We start from the raw sequence: 18257 nt of genomic DNA on the forward strand, positions 1-18257 counted from the left end.
AATCCGGGATAAGTCGGTTGGTTGGCCTAAAGATGGTCGACAGTCATTAGGTCGACACCGTTGGGTCAACATACTGGAAGGTCGACAGGTATCTAGGTCGACATGGCACAAGGCCGACAGGTGTCCAGGTCAACATGGCACAAGGTCGACAGGTTGTAGGTCAACACATTCGTTAGGTCGACATGGGTTAGGTCGACAGTCAAAAGGTCGACATGAGGTTTTCACTGCTTTTTGAGCCAACATGTGCCGACAGGCGGTATTTCATGCCCTACCATCCACTAGGGCATAGTGGGAGAATAAAATAGTGTGCCCGAAGCATGGTGAGCGCAGCGTGCCATGAGAGGGGACGCGGTGCACTTAAAACTGTGTCCATGTCGACTGTGTCGACATTCGGGTCAAGAAACAGTGAAAAACCCCATGTCGACCTTTTAACTGTCGACCTAGACACCTGTTGACCTTCCAGTATGTCAACCCAATGGCGTCGACCTAATGACTATCGACCATCATTAGGTCGGCCCAATGATCCCATTCCGCATTGAATATACAGTCTGCATGAGTCTTTTGCAGTCACACAGATGCTGGTTGTTTGATTAGCATTAAAGGGAACTGAATTTTCCAACTGAATCACCAATGTATTACCCTGGATGGGAGAATTAGCAATAGCAAAGCATATCTGCTGAAGAGGACTTACTGGGATTGGATGTGAGCTTTACTTTGGTCATCTATGCCCCACTTCTGCTGAACCTCCTGGTCAGTCATTATAATTTGCACAGCGGTATCCATTCTCAATAACTATTAATACTGAGAAATTAAAAATTGTTAACAGGGTTATTTATTATCAAAGATTGTTTAAAAAAAATCCTATTTGGTTCAGATGTGCAGTAACCACTTACATTTAGTGGATTGGAACCAAACTAAAAGTGCATATGGATATCCCTCCGTATAGCTGGGGCAGTCGAGCAGAGCAGTCCGGAAATAAATATTATGATGAAATGTACCACTGTATGTCTGTACGTCTGTACGTCTGTATGTCTATGTACTTTTTCATTTTGTATTTGTATAAACACCAAAATAAAGATTTAAAGTTTAAAAAAAAAGTGCATATGGATTTCCCAGAATGGGATCATTGGGTCGACCTAGTTGGAAAAGTCAGTTCCCTTTAATGCTAATCAAACATCCAGCATCTGTATAAGATACGTAACTGCAAAGACTCATGCGGACTGTATATTCAATACATGCCCTGATTTAAATGGTTGATTTTGCAATGCTGCTGTTTGCACTCACCTCCACACTGTCCCATCACAGCACCAACTTAATAGGTTCATGTAACCTACGCAGCAGAGTAAGTAATCCACACTGAGGGCCTTATTCTAGTTCACTCTTTCTGACAAAATCCTTATTAGATGGACAAAATCATGTGCACTGCAGGGGGGGAAATGTAAAATATGCAGACATATTTAGATTTGGGCGAGTTATTTTGTTTCTGTGCAGGGTAAATACTGGCTGCTTTATTTTTCCACTGCAATATAGATCTCACTTTGAAGTAAAACCCCACCCAAATCTAATTCTCTCTGCAAAAGTTACATCTGCCCCACCTGCAGTGCACATGGTTTTGTCCATCTAAGAAGGAATTTGTCAGAAAGAGTGAACTAGAATAAGGCCCTGAGTCTCAGTAAGCTCATTATCAAATAATGCATCAGTGTTACTGCAGTGCACAGGTGCTTCAATGGGGGAATACCTAGGTAGACTGTACCAGGAAACATAATACAGCCAGAACTGGCTGCAGGGTCTGTTCCCCCACCACAGGATAAAGGTCATATGTGTCACAATTCCCTTTGCTAACAAGAACTACATTACTTTAGCAAACATACTGTACAATACTCCAATACGTCATGTTTATTTGTGCTGTTTTCTCTGTGGCTTTCAGCAGCTCTCTTTACCTATGTCACTGCCAAGGAATGCAGGGGACATTTAGGTGATGTCATTTACAAACAAAAACTCGACTAGGCTGGCCCTGTGAACATGGCATCATCAGAAATTATAACAAAAGCTATAAATGCCAAGGACGTGGCAGTGGGACATAATATTACAGGTAGCAGGTAGTACAGAACCAAGTGCCAGGAATAAAGCTCTGCTATTTGTTTTGGGATTTGGACCTTACATTCCATCTATATGCCAGGTATAAGCAGACAAACTGGAACAGCCACAAGTGTGGACAAGTTGGCGTACCACCTAATGGAAAGTACTACTGTGACTTAATAAAAGGAGAGTAAATACTTGAACAAAATGGCAAGGCAGGTACTCCTCATAATACCTTATTTAGGCTTATTAAGAATCTAGAGATCAGTAAAGTTGAATACATCAGTTTTAATTGAGGCATTGGTTAGGTACACAAAGAAAAAATCTATGTGTACATCATTAGAGTAACAACAGAGTTCACAGCAGGGCAGAAAGGGCAAATGGATGTCCAAGGACCTCCTGTGCACCGCTGTGTAACTGTGACGTAGAAGATGCCTCTGTCACAAACTGAACTGTCCTTGTCTGGGACACTCTCCTGTACACAGCTATGATTGTCTCTGGTAATAAAATCGCTCATGGGCAACTGTAGTCAGAGGGACACACATCTGCATGAGCTTGGAACTTAAATATACTGTAGCCTTCAAGGTCTGGATAGAAGGCGAGAGACTGCAGGATAAACTTACTAAGGGTCAATTTAATGTTCCTGTCTATTTTGAGGTGATTTGGTGGTTATTTTTACAGTTGGGTAATTACTTACTGGCAAAACAACTCAAAATACCATCTGAAGCAAATTACAATGTTAAAGCTTTTCAACCAGGGAATTTGCTGAAAAACCCAGGTTATTCTGTGGTGTGAAAGGGTCAACACGGGTCTTAAATCCCGGCACTCCGACCCTGCTCTTGAACATTTCATACCACAGAAAAACCTGGATTTTTCAGCAAATTCTCGGGTTGAAAAGCTATAACCCGGTCATTTGCAGATGGTGTGAAATGGGGTCAGGCTGCACCCGCAAAATGACCCGGCACTCAGAAATGCCTGTCCTTTTCCAGGAGGCCGGTGTAAAAGGGGTATAACTAAAAGTGGATTTTAAAATTGTCCAAAGATCACAATTTTCATTAGAAACCATCAGAAACCGTTCCATTGAGATTTAAACCATGTGGAATTGTCTGAAACCTAAATATAATGGAAAGAACATAGAAGAGAACCATGTAGGGATATGCTGAAATAATTTCTCCTAAATCTCAATGTGAAAATAACATCCAATTGTAACAATATGATCTTGCATGAACATGGGCTCTGATAAAGTGCTGGAAGCAGAGTGGTAGCTTATGGTATCACTCTGCTCCCTTATTTGGATCTACAGTACTATGCATATTGCATGGCGGTCTGCATGCGCATGCATCAAGGGGGGCTGATCAGGGCCGGAGCTACCACTAGGCAGAGTTAGGCAGCTGCCTAGGGCGCTGGCCACTAGAGGGCGCCCCAGTACTGTGATCATGTTAATTAAGTATTTTAATGGACTTCGTGAGTTGTAGGAGAGTCTGACACTTTCCCCCAGCACATTTTGTACATCGGAAACCTGTTACCCGGTCCTGGGAGCAGGTACTGCGGGTGATTGCTGGGCTCAGCTTCCAGCAGCAGCCGGCAAACACAAGGCTTGTGTCCCTGCTCTAGTTCTGCTGCTTCCTGCTGCTGCTCTTCGTTCACACAGAGATCGTCTAAGCTCCGCCCCCTCCAGCACAAGATGATGATCCTAAAGAGACCTCACCCTGCCACTGCTGCCAGCATGGTTGCCAGCCCAGATCATCCAAACATAAAGAAAAGGTGACTGGCCTGGGACATACTTGTATTTGAGGGAGGGGAGGTGCAGGGATGGTTTTACATGTGTGTTGGTAGAAGTGCAGGGATGGTTTTACATGTGTGTTGGGGGAAGTGCAGGGATGGTTTTACATGTGTGTTGGTAGAAGTGCAGGGATGGTTTTACATGTGTGTTGGGGGAAGTGCAGGGATGGTTTTACATGTGTGTTGGGGGAAGTGCAGGGATGGTTTTACATGTGTGTGTTGGTTGAAGTGCAGGGCTGGGGGACCTGTGTGGGGACATACTAAAAGGAATGACAGTGGAGTACATCCCCATGTGGGTTGGTTAAAGTGCAGGGCTGGAGAACATGTGTGTTGCAGGGCTGGGGAACATGTGTGTTGCAGGGCTGGGGAACATGTGTGTTGCAGGGCTGGGGAACATGTGTGTTGGGTAAAGTGTAGAGTTGGGGGACGTGTGTTGCAGGGCTGGGAAACGTGTTAGGGAAGAGGCATGGTGCAGGCCGGGCCTGCTTACATGTGTGTAAGGGATACTGCTGGGTGCAGAGCTGGAGTACAGGTGTGAGAAGGAAATATATATAATATAGTCCTCAGTGATCTGGCTCCCCCTTTGAAGTACATTGCTGTGCATCGGGTGCCCGCACAGAAGCAATGCTAGATAGGAGGGGGCTGATGCAGCACTCCAGGCGACTGTAAATAATGTCCACGCTGATACAAAATTAAGAGCAACGTTTCAATGCCTTTATTATGGCCTGATGAAAATGCCATAACGAAGGCATTGAAACGTTGCTCTTAATATTGTATCAGCCAGGACAATATTTACAGTCGCTTTGAGTGATGCACCAGCCCATATATATATATATATATATAGTGTTCATTTTAGCACCCGCTATATTTGAAAAGCCATGCAGTTCCTCTTCCCTGCCTGGGGTGTCGCTGTCTGCTGTAGAGGTTCTAGCACAGTGTGGTCTGTATATCAGCACTGATATGCAAACCAGACCTGTGCTAGAAACACCACAGCAGACAGCGACACCCCAGGCAGGGAAGATGAACTGCATGGGTTTTCAAAAGATAGCGGGTGCTAGAATGAACACTAACCGCCTTGCACCGGCCCTGGGGCTGATACCTATGGAGGCTGCAGGATTTCTCGCAATTTTAATTTTAATTATTGATTTACACTGTTGGAAAATTCTGTACAATGGGGTTGCATTCTCTGTGTATTCTATAGCCTATTATTCATGAACTACATTATATACTGTTTATTGAAAGTTTGTCTACTATAGAAATGGGGGGGAGATGTATGAAGCAGTGAGGAGGAAAAGTGATAAAGTGCCTGGTACTTTATCACTGGCCAATCAGCTCCTGACTGTTAAGTTACAGGCTGGGTTTAAAAAGGGATGGTAAGGAGTTGATTGGCTAGTGATAAGGTACCAGGCAATTTATCACTTCTCCTTCCTTATCACTGCTTCATACTGTACATCTACCCCTGATTTATAGACTTGTTTCAGCACAGATAGGACTTTCTTTCAAATCCTAAGTCAATGGGTTAACAACGTGGGGAAGCCAAAGCAGTGCACATTAGCACAGAAGCATATGTTAGCTAATAAACAACTAAGACTAAAGTAAACAAATGCTTTAATGGTTGTTATACATTTCCATGTGTCTTGGCACAGTTATGTTAATCACAGCTATAAATAACATTATAGAATGTATTTATAGAACCTGTTTTGGCTTTATTTAACAACCTCAGGCAATTTATCCAATCACAATAAAATGGGATGACCAACCTTACCTACATACGTAGTGTTAAAAATAAATACATAGTAATATGTGCTGTGCTATTTGACACTGCACAAATATTGGCAAGCCTAAATGATGCTTAAAATTTATATTTTAATCCCATAACAGTCAACTGAAATTGGCTTGTTTAATGGAACCATTTGCTCACTTAGTAACTCATACCATTAATCAACTCCCTCTTTTCCAAAGACTTCCCATCTATCTCTTTACCCATAAGTCATCAGGTGAATGTGACGGAATGACTGGCGTGTGAGTTTCATCTCTAAAGAATGTGTTGTTTGCTGAAGTGGGAGGTAAAAAAGATTAATTAGCATTAATGTTTGAATTACTGGCAAGAGTGCAGGTGACATCATTATTAACCTACAGTAGCTTACATAATGTCCAAGGCACCTCAATGTTGAATAAAATATATAATTTCCATATCATTTGAAAGAGGGGACCGTCTATTTCATATGTGGGTAAACTTCAATCTTACCCATCCCTGGACTACAGTATATACGACATATTTCTCTAGTGCAGGGGTTAATGTATAGTAACCATACTGATCACATGGCATATATTTCTATGGGCACATAGTTTGAATCAATGAATGAATGAATGTCATCTGTCTATCTTAGTGGTTCTCAAACTTGGTCCTCAGAACAACACACAGTTTACGTTTTGAAGGTCATCCGAAAGGTACACTCATTAATTCATCACTGCCTTGAAAAAGACCACGAACGTGGTCGAAACGCGTTGGGTATTTGTTGTCGTGAACGTGTGGAGATCATCACGTCACTCGGGATGGGAGAAGCCAGACTGGGATCTTTGCTGCAGGAGACCTGGGACTGACGTTGTGCCTGTATACCTGAATGCCTGTTTGTGAACTAATCGACCTAGTTCTCCACGCAATCCGGTAATTACAAGCCACCCCCTCTGTAAACATCTGATGTGTAATCTCTACACTTGTCTGCATTTATGCTCAGCTGAGAACGTGTTATATGACATAGTTCTCAACAGTATTTGGTAATTTGCCATTTTTTTGGCTATTTTATTGAAGATTTTAAAGATTTGTTCATATTTTATGTATTAAAACTGTATTACACTATGGATGCTGGTATATGCTTCCTTAACATGGTTGAGACTGGATATCTCTGGAGCATGGAGTGCTAACTTCATTTCAAAGTGGATTGAAAGATAAGCTAATTATATTTTTTTCATATGCACATGTTTTAAGGTGAAGGCGCAGAAGTAGTTTTGGGTTGTTTCCTTTCTTGTCACTTTTGTTCAAATCACGGAGGTATTGTGGGATAACCTCCATAACTACCCCTGAACTGCACTTGCTGACTTCTTTTAAGTGCGCGCTATCTGTGAATCCAATTTCTAATTGTACACTCTTTACCGACTGACACATTTTAAAAGAGCCACAGGTGGAGCTAATTATTTCACTGTGAAGAGACCAGCAAAACATGCACAGTGTGGGGTGTGAGGCCCGACTTTGAGAACCTGTGGTCTATCTTATACAGTGAGAAATAGTAAGTAAGTAAGTTTTATTTATATAGCGCACTTTCTCCAACAGGACTCAAGGCGCTTTACAGACATTAAAAATAACAATGCACATACTGTAATACAAAGGGTTATCAGAACAAGCAATGTAAAGTAGCTCCCCCCATTCCTTTGTCACTAATTTTCCTGGAACACCCAGCAGCTGTCACAGTGTCCCCGCCAGTTATCCAGCCTGGATTCAGTCCCATGAAAAGTGGATGATGATTGTCAATCATCATTTGCAATTTTAATATACATGCAGATGAAAAGTGGGGTTAATAAGGATTATTCAAATAAGCTTAACAAGGGACATTAGTGAAATGCGGGTGTACACAGGAAAGTCTTGAGTCTGAATTTAAGGATTTAACTGGAGGTCCCTTTAACTGTGTGAGGAAGCCAGTTTCATAGAGTTAGAGCCACACAGCTGAAAGCTTGAGCCCAGATGAATTCACAGAGAGTCTAGGTATTGCTTACATTGCTACAAATCACGGAAGCTGCTTCATGGCCCATGGTCAGCAGCCAATCTTAGAAACAATGTTCCGTGTCTGGAATCAGTCTGGTTAGTAACAGCCTGGCTGCTGCATTTTGTACTACCTGCTTTTGAAGGGAGACCAAGGAAAAAGACACTTCAGTAGTCTGATGTTAGTGATGATACAAATGCATGTGTGACTTAAGTTAGATCTTCTGAGGCAATGAAGTGCTTGATTATGACTATATTCCTAAAGAAATTAGGATCTTATTGTAGCTAATACCTGATATTGAAGTGTGAAGCCACTTTCCAGGACAGCACGAAGATTCTGTATATGATTAATGTTTGGTAAATCAGAACCCCCAAGTGTTAAGGCCCCCATATACTCATGCGACTTCAGACCTGATCCCTTATATGCAAATTTGCATAATGACTGCGAGTGGTTAGCCACCGTCCAGACAGAAAGAAATCCCACCCTGTGTAAATCTGCAAGTGAATTGCGAAAATATTGCTACAGTATCTGGTATCCTGTCACACATCCATACGCAACTCACTATTGAATATTTTCCCAGTCTGTGCAAATGTGAGTACTGTAAGTCTGACCCACAACTTCACACAAATGTTCCCAAAACATAGCTTAGAAGAAAAGCAGGTATACTGTACGTCCATGAGATAGAGCGAGAGTGGAACTCTGAATGGAACCAATATATTTAATATCAGGCAACAATTTCTAGCAGTAACCTTTGCCAGTGATTTGTACTTTAGTGCATAAGAAAGTGGCTCTATCTGATAACTCTTTAAAATGTGAGCATGCTTTAATGGTCACCATAAAGAATGAAAAAAATAACATTCCTAATTTTATGGCACCCTCACTTATTCGCTACTCTTACCACCTGAGATGTATTTGCTTAACACATCAACAATAAATAGCCCATATACTGCACTGATGGGGTTAAACCAACCGATGGGGTTAAACCAACTGATGGGGTTAAACCAACCTGTGAGGGGTTAAACCAACCTGGCCAGCACTAGGACCCAGAAGCCACCCTCACCTGCAGTCCTGTGAGGAGAAGCCTGCCTGGGATGCAGGAAGGAGAGATGAGAGGTCAGCCAGGCAGCATGACAGGAAGAGAGGAGAAAGCCATGTGAAGGAGAGCTGCAGCGTGGAGTGCCAGAGCCCAGTGTCAGAGAGAAAAGGAGTGTGCTGCCTAAAAGACAGAGGGAACAAGTGCAGAAGTGTGATTACAGGATTGTGCTTCAAGAGGAGGAAGCACCGAGGCATGTGTGAAAGAAAGTTGAAGAAGGCTGCTGTCCCAGGTGTGAGGAGAAGGAAGAGAGAGAGAGGGAGCACACTGCAGCACCCAGCAGACGGGCCAGACAGCATGCAGCAGTATAGCCAGTGATCTATGTGGCAGGAGCCAGCAACACCCAAGGTACTGATTCAGTCCCCCTGTGACAGCATCTGCACCCTTGTAATACCCTGCAGGGGCATCCCATACCTCTCTGTTATCCCACATCACCTGCACCCTTGTTCCCCCAGCTGAGGTGCCATGCACTAACCCCTCCCTGCCACCCACCAGTCCTCAGGGTAACCATCGCCAATGGGGAAGCCATTACCTCAACTCAAGAGATACTTAGGGCCTGGAGAGTGACCAGCCCTTGTGAAACTTTTCCTGTTAAGGCCATTATTATAATAAGGCTATCCCTACAGCCTGTTTGCTGCATTTACTACAGGAGGTCACCCCAAAGGGAACCTGCCTGTCCCTCCACTGAGGACCATTTAATCCTTTCCTGTGAGTTATAGGGACTGTATACGTGTGAGGACCTGTCGAAGAGGGACCATTGTTTTAAGTCAGTGACTGGTATTCCATGACAGTGTATATTGTTTGTTGCTGTGAAGTGTTTAAAGTGATTGACGAGTAGAGAATGAAGATAGATAGAAAGAGGTTAAGTAACGCCACCTGGTGGATGTCAGTTAGAACCGCCATGGTCTATTTGAGTTTAGAATGACGGAGTAATTGTTGTATTATTTAATGCTTTACGGTGAATGTAATTCTGTAAAATATTTCTTATATCATTTGTTATTTACCATTGAAACCTTACAGCGACCAATCAGTGTGTTTTCGTAAATAAATTACTGTCACTGCTAACTGTAGTAGTGTTGTATTTGTGGGTCCTCCTTGGGTTGTGCCATCCCCTTCCGCAGGTTCTTCCAAGAAGAGGCCATGAAGATCTGAAGCTGGAAACTCCAGAGTCAGGTATGCCATCGCACCACACCGTGTCAGGGGCATTGTCACACTATGAAGAGAGACATCTGTATGCACACAATCCACACATACCTAGTAGTGCTGTGGCAGCAGAGGACTACACCAGGTTCCACTCCTTTCAGCTAAGAATGGAAAACTGAGACTATGGTGTGTACAGTCTCTCCAAAACTGGTTGCATGTCAGATGACTTTGGTGTGAATAACACATTCATTAATCCATCATACTTTATGTTTCAGGCTGTTGGTAGTGAAATACTTTGATTGGGAATGTAAATAACAAAACAAATCAAAGGATGCAACACAAAGACTTGCAATGTCACGAAAAAGAAATAATTGTAAAGTCTGGGAAATGGATGCATGCACATGTTGCATTGACAAATAAGAGGAAAACTGTCCGTTGCTAAGTAACAAAAAAGTAGTGTGAATTTGGAGTGCACTACCATCATGTGTATAGTTACCTGTCAGTTACTAAAAGGCATGTAGAAGTAGATGCGTCATCAAATATGCCAGTAATAGCAGTAATAGCAAAGACAGAAAAAGCTAGCATCTTGGCAACAGGGAAAAATGTAAACAACAAAATATTTCTGGTGCCCCTCAGGGATATAATAAATGGACACACCTATGTGCTGTATCAACAAGAACAGAACTAATGCCAAAAAAATTCATAATACAATTCAGTACAGTATATGTTCCAAGGACATATCACTGAAAATGCAAACAAAGGTATGCAATTCATGAAAATCCATCTGAGAATCTCTAGATACTGGAAATAGAAGCAATGTGAAAAATATGATGATCAGTTTATTACATGCAATTCTCAGCTTAGAAATTAGCAACAACATAGACACAGAGATAGATCAAATCCCAAAATGTGATGGACATTTTCAAAGGGTGCAGGCGCGACGGTAACAAAGACAAGTATCTGCAGGTCAAGGCAGTGGCATAGCAATTTCCCCCATGGTCCCCCTAAGCCTACAACCCTGCATGGGGTCTGTGGGGGCTATGGCTACACCACGGATATACTGTATGGATGGATAGATACCGTAGATAGTTCAACACATTTCTTTCTGTAACAACAATTATCAACTCTCACCTTTTCTCAGAGAGCAAATTGTGACGTCAACATGAAACTCCTGCATCTTGTGGCCAAGCGGATCACACAAGTTTGAAACAACATTTTAATCGAAGACCTATGCAATGAAATTTACGCTTTGCGCCTTTCAATGTTTTTCTGACATAAACGTGCTTTTATATGTAAGCATCTACAATAAGTTAAATATGTCTCTTCTTGTTGGATACAAAAGATTGTGTATAATGATCCAGCAAATTATTGACCATGTAAATGTTTATAGAGAAATTATTTGAGGAAATATTAAGAGAATGTATCCAAGATTATATAGTGCTCAATAAGATAATTAGTGGGAACCAGCATGGGTTTGGAAGGGACCGATCGTGCCAAACTACAGTAACTTAATTAGTTTCTATGAGGAAGTTAACAGTGTAACATTAGACTGCAGGTCCCATCTATGAAGTTTGCACCTCGTTTTATAGGTCCGTATTCAGTCATTTCTGTTGTCTCTCCACTTGTCTACAAATTACAGTTTACCTCCTTTGTTAAAAATTCCTAATTCTTTCCATATTTCATTACTGAAACCAGTGGTGTTGAATTGGTTCCAGAGTAAAGTTCCCAAGACTCCCAGGGTTCATGTTCTTCGAGGTGTAGCATTCGAGATCAAGAAGATCCTTTATTCAAGATTTTACTTTGGACGGGTACAGTACCTTCTTGATTGGAAAGTCTATGGTCCCGAGGTGAGAACCTGGTAGAAGCTTCCAACATTATCATCAATGTCCTCAAGAAAATCCTGATAAGCCTGGGAAGTGTCTGGAGTCCATTTCCAAAGAGGAGTACTGTCATGGCCCGGCTGCGATCGGGTCATGTGGCAAGGCCTTGTCTCCGTCCATGTGGCAGGCTGGAGGGCGGAGAATGCAGGAGTGTTTAAATTACAGTGTGTCTCTCTTCCGACTGGTGGCTACGGTGTGCGCACCCTGCCTGTCAGTGCAAGAAGTTCCCTGCTGTCCTTTTCCCGAAGACCACCAATGAGATTTTGGCTATTAAGCAGTCTGCCAATCAGCACAGTGCGGGAGGGATAAAACTAGATCACACTCTCCAGGCTGATACCAGTGATGAGCTCCAATACAGAAGTCCAGTATCCTGAGATCCAATACAGCAGTCCAGTATCCTGGTGAATTCTTCCGATACCAGATTGTATTTCTTCAGTTATCTTCATTTAAGTGTGGTCCACTATCCTATTGAATTCTTCTGGTACCAGATTGTATTTCTTCAGTATCTTCATCTAAGTCCGGTCCAGTAACCTGGTGAATTCTTGTAGTACCAGATTGTATTTCTTCAGTATCTTCATCCAAGTCCGGTCCAGTATCCTGGTGAATTCTTCCGATACCAGATTGTATTTCTTCAATTATCCTTGTCCAAGTCAGGTCCAGTAACCTGGTGTATCCTTCTGGAACCAGATTGTCTTCTTCTAGTCATCTTAGTCAAGTCCAGTCCAGTAACCTGGTGAATTCTTCCAGAACCAGATGGTCTTCTACTCATCTTATTCAAGTCCAGTCCAGTTACCTGGTGAATTCTTCCAGAACCAGACCATCTTCTTCTATTGCCATCACCCATGTGCGTTGCCTTACATCTGAATATACTCCCATTCACCTACTCCTCTTATGCGAAAGACCTATATTTGTCCGGCTGTCTTCTATTCTCCAACTTCCAATGTGCATCAGCCCCAAGACCAACAGTCAATTTCCATACTACTCTGAGTCTGAAGTTGTTTTATTATGTTAAAGTGTTATAAAATATTATAATAGTCCTATTAACTGTTAATATTTCAGCTTATTCTAAACATAGCTTAAGAACTTCATCCACTCGCCACTCCAATTTGTTAATAAAGCCTTAGTACTATAATTAGTAATAATTAATAGTGCCCCTGTATATATTACTGTTTCTAGTATTGAACCTTTAGTTAAAGTCACATATAAATAGTTTGGATGCAGTATTATTTTAATGTTATTGTCATAATAATTTTATGTAGTGTATTGATTTTACTAAATAGTTAATACCACTATTTCTAGGCTTGAAGCCAGAAGGGAGTGAAAAAGAACACACTAAAGTAACAATAACAGGTCTACTTATTCAATAGCTGGAAAATCATGATAATTCCCTCATTGCTGATGGAAATTTTTCATTGTTAAAACCTTAGAAGAAAGGATAGACAAACGTAGGGAGGTTTTCCAGTTCCCCAGAACTCCATCCCCAGCTCAGCAAGTAGTTCAAATCATGACCACAATAGAACTAGAGAGCAGCTGCCAGTAAGAAGAGATAGGCGATTTAATAGGAGGATGGAATATGTGTGCATAGAAAGCTTAGTTCCATGAACTTTTATGGGATATATATTTAACACTTACCCAGTATCTACCTTTTTCATCTTCCACTTCTCTTTCTACAGCAACTGTGCTAAGAAAAGTGCCACTCAGTAGCACACATACAGGTACTTGACAACATTTTATTTCTCCCATCCTGGATCCCAAAAACATGTAACTGATTTGTGCCTTTGAGCATTGGGGTGGAACCACAATGACTGATTTCACTACAAAATTCACCCTCAAGTACCTGCACAAACCACTTCCCTTGTCGGAGAGTGACAGTACAACAGCAAATTGAAGAATAGCTGATTTATCCTGCTTTGTTGCTGGACTGTGTCTCAATAGTGTCTCCACTATTTCCAGTGAACAGAGATTAAACAAAAGCACTTGGAACAGGCATAGATATAACGCCATTGTGTATTTTCTAGCCATATGGTGTCATAATCCAGGCCTTTTTTACCGGGTGCCGGACGGGGTTTAAACGGTCAGGATTCCGACAGTCATTTACCCGACGTTGGGATCCTGACTGTTAAAACACAGACAGAAGGGATCCTGACCTCCACCGGCTATTCTCCCTCATGGAGGTCCATGACCCCCATAGAGGGAGAATAGAATAGGTGGCAAGCGTAGCGAGCCACCATGCCCGCAGCGTGGCATGTACTGAGGCTCGAGAAAAAGTAATGCCGGTGGGGGTGATTACAGCAACTACTTTTAATGAATTTAAATGAAAACTGGATGCATTTTTGGCCACTAAGGGAATCCTATAGATATGACCTACTCACGTCAGTAGTTACCAGTTAGATAGGTTGAACTGGATGGACTAACGCCTTTTTTAACCTTAATTACTATGTACTGTGTATTTGTTCCTGTAAAACCATCTGCCTCTAGTGTCATTATTCTGGATACTGCCCAGTTAGCGCTCCACTTATTTTGGACACAGGGCCTGATTCAGTAAGGATCTCAAAAGCAAAATCTTTCACTAATGGGCAAAACCAAGTGCACTTCAGGTGGGGCAAATATAAAATGCTCAGAGAGAGTTAGATTTGGGTGGAGTGTGTTCAAACTGCCTGTTTGCTTTACAGGGAGGAAGGGTTGTTTCTATCATCTGAGCTTGCTTAGGACACTAGAACATCTGCGTTATGATTTGACATGAGTACCGACCCAGTCAAACTCCCCACCTCCCGCTGCCCTTGGAGCGGACACTCCCAAATCTCAATTTGATTGAGTCATTTTGTTTCTGTGCAAAGTAAATACAGTATTGGCTGCTTTATTTATTTATTTATTTATTTTCAAAATTATTTATTTCTAAAAAACTGCAAACAGTACAAGGCTTATACACATACAGTATTTCTTAGAGAACTTCAGGATACATGGCAGGCAGGTACAGTATATGATTAGCACAAGGTAGTCCCCAGGGTCTTCAGGGAAAAAAAGCGCAAGTGTCCCAGTACCATGGCACTGACAGGAGAGACACTTAAGTTTCATCTTCATCGCCTCTCCTCCGAATGATTCTATTGGCCGCCTAGCGGCCAATCATGATCCGAATTTCTCTGGCTCAAGAAAGATAAGTATCTGTGGGCATAGGATGTAATAAAGTTTTATTTTTAATGTGTGTCAGTGTGGTTTTTCTTTACTATTTCTATTACTGTGGAACTACAAGTGCCAGTGGGCCCTTTAATGCCCGCATGCTGGGACCTGTGGATCTCCAAGTCCCAGCATGCGGGGGAGGCTTGCTGGGACTCATAGTTCCACAGCAATATAAAATAGATTATTCTATGTTTACACCATTTATCAGCCCGGTACCCACCGCACAGGGGTACCGGGGACAACCCCAGGCTTCAGGCTGGGTAGGAAAATTCTGGAGGGGGGGACCCCTTCATTGAGGGGTCCCCACTCACCCAGGACCTCTGCACAGGCTGACTGGTCAGGGGGTTAATGCTTTGGCTGGGGGGACTTGTATAAAAAGTCTCCCCCCGGCTGTGGCATTACCCTGCTGGCTGGTTGGGCCTGGTGCAGGTTCTAAGAATACGGGGGACCCCTATTCGTTTTGTCCCCTGTTTTTTTGGTAAACAGGACCACCGGCCCTTGGACCTGGTGCTGGTTTTAAAAAACCCTACACATTTTTCCCCTGAATTTTTAAATGCCTTATTTATTATTTCTATCTTCTTTTTTTTTTACACTAAAGCCTGCAGGGATTTTACTGATCCGTGCAGGCTTCTGCCAAATACGCTAGGAAAATTAATTGCATTTTCCTGGTGTATTTGGCCAGCAATTAGCGTCCGTATCCTGCTAATTGCCTGTAATTAGCGGCTGTATTTTCAATACAGCTGCATAGAAAATTAGGAATCACCATTCTTTTGAATGGTGATTTCTATTCGTATTCTGTCGATGGCGTATACATCCGTATTTGTAAATACAAATACGAATGTGCCACGAATACGAATTTAAGTATTTTCGCTATAGTAAATCCCGAAAATACGAATTTGTAAAATATAGGTGTATTTTTGTATACGAATACACCTATTTTTTACGACTATACCTAATACCATGTTCTCATTGCCGCCCCTGCAAAAACCCGGGTTTTTCTTGGTGGGTTTTTGGCGGGGCAAAGAGCATCGCAACTTTTAGACCCCGTTCTCACTGCACCTTAGACCCGGGAAATTCCCGTGTCTGACCCGTTCACACTGCTTCCCCTGGTCTGCCCTGCCAACAAGTGTGTGAATATAATAGCAGCTTTGATTGGCTGTCGAAAAAGTAGCTGTGATTGGTTGTATTAGAAAGCAACTTTTATTGGCTGGCTGAAGATGATGTCATTAAAAGAGGCCTTTTTTCCCAAGCACATTGCATTGCTGGAATCATGGCTGACGAGATGTCCCTGATGTTATGCACTATTTTGCTGTTTCATGCAGCAAATGAGAGCTTGCTGCAGCTGCTAACATTGTGCTACCTTGCACAGTGTACTTTGAAGAGGAGGAAAGCGCAATTTCTTGCTGAGAGAGAGAGTGCTCACCTTCATTATGTGTGCAGGAGAAGAGCTTTCATCGTATCCAGCATTACCTCCATATTGAGGTTCAGCACTGGCACTACCCGGCGAATGTGGAGGTCTTTTGGTCTACAGTGGAGGCTTATGAGGATGACCAGTGGATCGAACATTTTCGCATGTCACGTGGGACCTTTCAGTATGTGCTGGACCTTATCACCCCTGCACTTTCTAGGCAGACCACAAACTGCAGAATACCCATCTCTCCTAGAAAGAGACTAGCGATAGTGTTGTGGTGGTAGGCTACCCCTGGAGAATACCGCACAGTCGCCTGCTTGTTTGGAGTGGGGAGATCTACGGTTTGCACTTTAGTGCATGAGGTAACGCAGGCTTTGCTGGGAGGCCTTTACCGTCATTTCATCACCTTACCTCAAGGCCAAAGGTTAGACGACACCATCGCTGGTTTCCTGCATCGTGGATATCCACAGTGTGCTGGAGCCATAGATGGGACACACATCCCTATTATTGCCCCCACAGACAACCATGCCGATTACTTCAATCGCAAAGGCTGGCACTCTATAATTCTACAAGCTGTAGTGGACCACAACTATTGGTCATTTTCTTTTTTTATTTTAAACACTAGACTGTGCTATAAATAATTTTTTGCTAAAACAATTCTAAACACTTTATATTTGCAGTTTCACTGATGTCTTTATTGGCTGGCCAGGTCGTTCCCATGATGCAAGGGTTCTAGCCAATTTGGACCTATACCTTATTGCTGAGGAGAAGCAGGATGGCTGGTTGTTCCCTAGAGAGGTAAAGATATATGTTTTTGTTTGTTGGGGTTGGGTTTTTTTGAGGGTTATCTATGTATAACCAACATACCGCATGTATTGTACCGCATGTATTGTATTTGTATTTCAAATGTCTCTCATTACACCTGTAGGGTAAGAAAAGTGGCAATTTACTATGTGAAGCACCACCAGATGAGCATACTTGTACTCCCACAATTACATATTGTAACTCTTGTCTTACTTTACAGAAATCCAAGATCATTGATGGGGTGGAGATCCCAGTACATATTATCGGGGATGCAGCATACCCATTACGGCGATGGTTAATGAAGGGGTTCACTCAGCGCCTTCAACTTACCCCAGAACAAATTCACTTCACCCACACCCTCAGTTCTGCACGGATGGTGGTAGAAAATGCCTTTGGCCGTCTGAAAGGCCGTTGGCGTTGTTTAATGAAGTGAAATTACATTGATACCGGCTTCATGCCTCATGTAGTAGCTGCCTGCTGTGTGTTGCACAACATTTGTGAATTAAGCAAAGAACAGTTTCTACCAGAATGGACCGTACTGGAGCCTGAGGTATCAGACCACTCTGCAGATTCTGAGATGTATGAGGGGACACACACCAGTGCAGAAGACATTCGCACCAGCATAACCACACTCTTATTTGCATTAACCCATTAGATCACAAAAGTTATTAATGACAATAAACTACTGAGACATTTCAGTTTGTTTGTACATATTTATTCATACGTACAATAGTGTTTTTCTTTCAAAAACCAACTGTAGTGTGTGAACATATAGATATAGGAAGTGTATAAAAAATTACAATATAAAAATGGATTAGCACTATAATGACAACACCCAATGCCTAACATAACTTCTGTACAGGCCGGGTGGACCGACAGGTAAACAAAAACACCGTAAACAGATCTACAACACTTGGTAGCGGGGGTACTCCTGTCTTAGAGCAGTTGGATTCTGCTCATGACTATGTGGACCCGCCGCATACTCAGAGCAGTGCAGAGGAACTGGTGGAGGGTGAGGTGTCCCAGCTGTACACTCAGGGATATGGCGAGGATGGGCTGGAGGGTGAGGTGTCACAGCCGCATACTCAGGGCAGTGCAGAGGAACTGGTGGAGGGTGAGGTGCCCCAGCT

General features: G+C 42.6%; 1 protein-coding gene across 1 annotated transcript; it reads left to right on the top strand.

The window, feature by feature from the left end:
* Nucleotides 1-3777: 3777 nt before the first annotated feature.
* LOC146058933 (uncharacterized) lies at nt 3778-17811 on the top strand. Its single transcript, XM_083171125.1, has 3 exons — nt 3778-3843; nt 17004-17121; nt 17348-17811. Exons 1-3 carry the CDS (start codon nt 3806-3808, stop codon nt 17558-17560), a joined length of 369 nt encoding a protein of 122 aa, XP_083027251.1. The 5' UTR covers nt 3778-3805; the 3' UTR covers nt 17561-17811.
* The last annotated feature ends 446 nt before the right edge of the window (nt 17812-18257 follow it).

Source organism: Crinia signifera, chromosome 2 (assembly GCF_055691185.1).
Source record: "Crinia signifera chromosome 2, ASM5569118v1, whole genome shotgun sequence".
Lineage (NCBI taxonomy): Eukaryota > Metazoa > Chordata > Amphibia > Anura > Myobatrachidae > Crinia > Crinia signifera.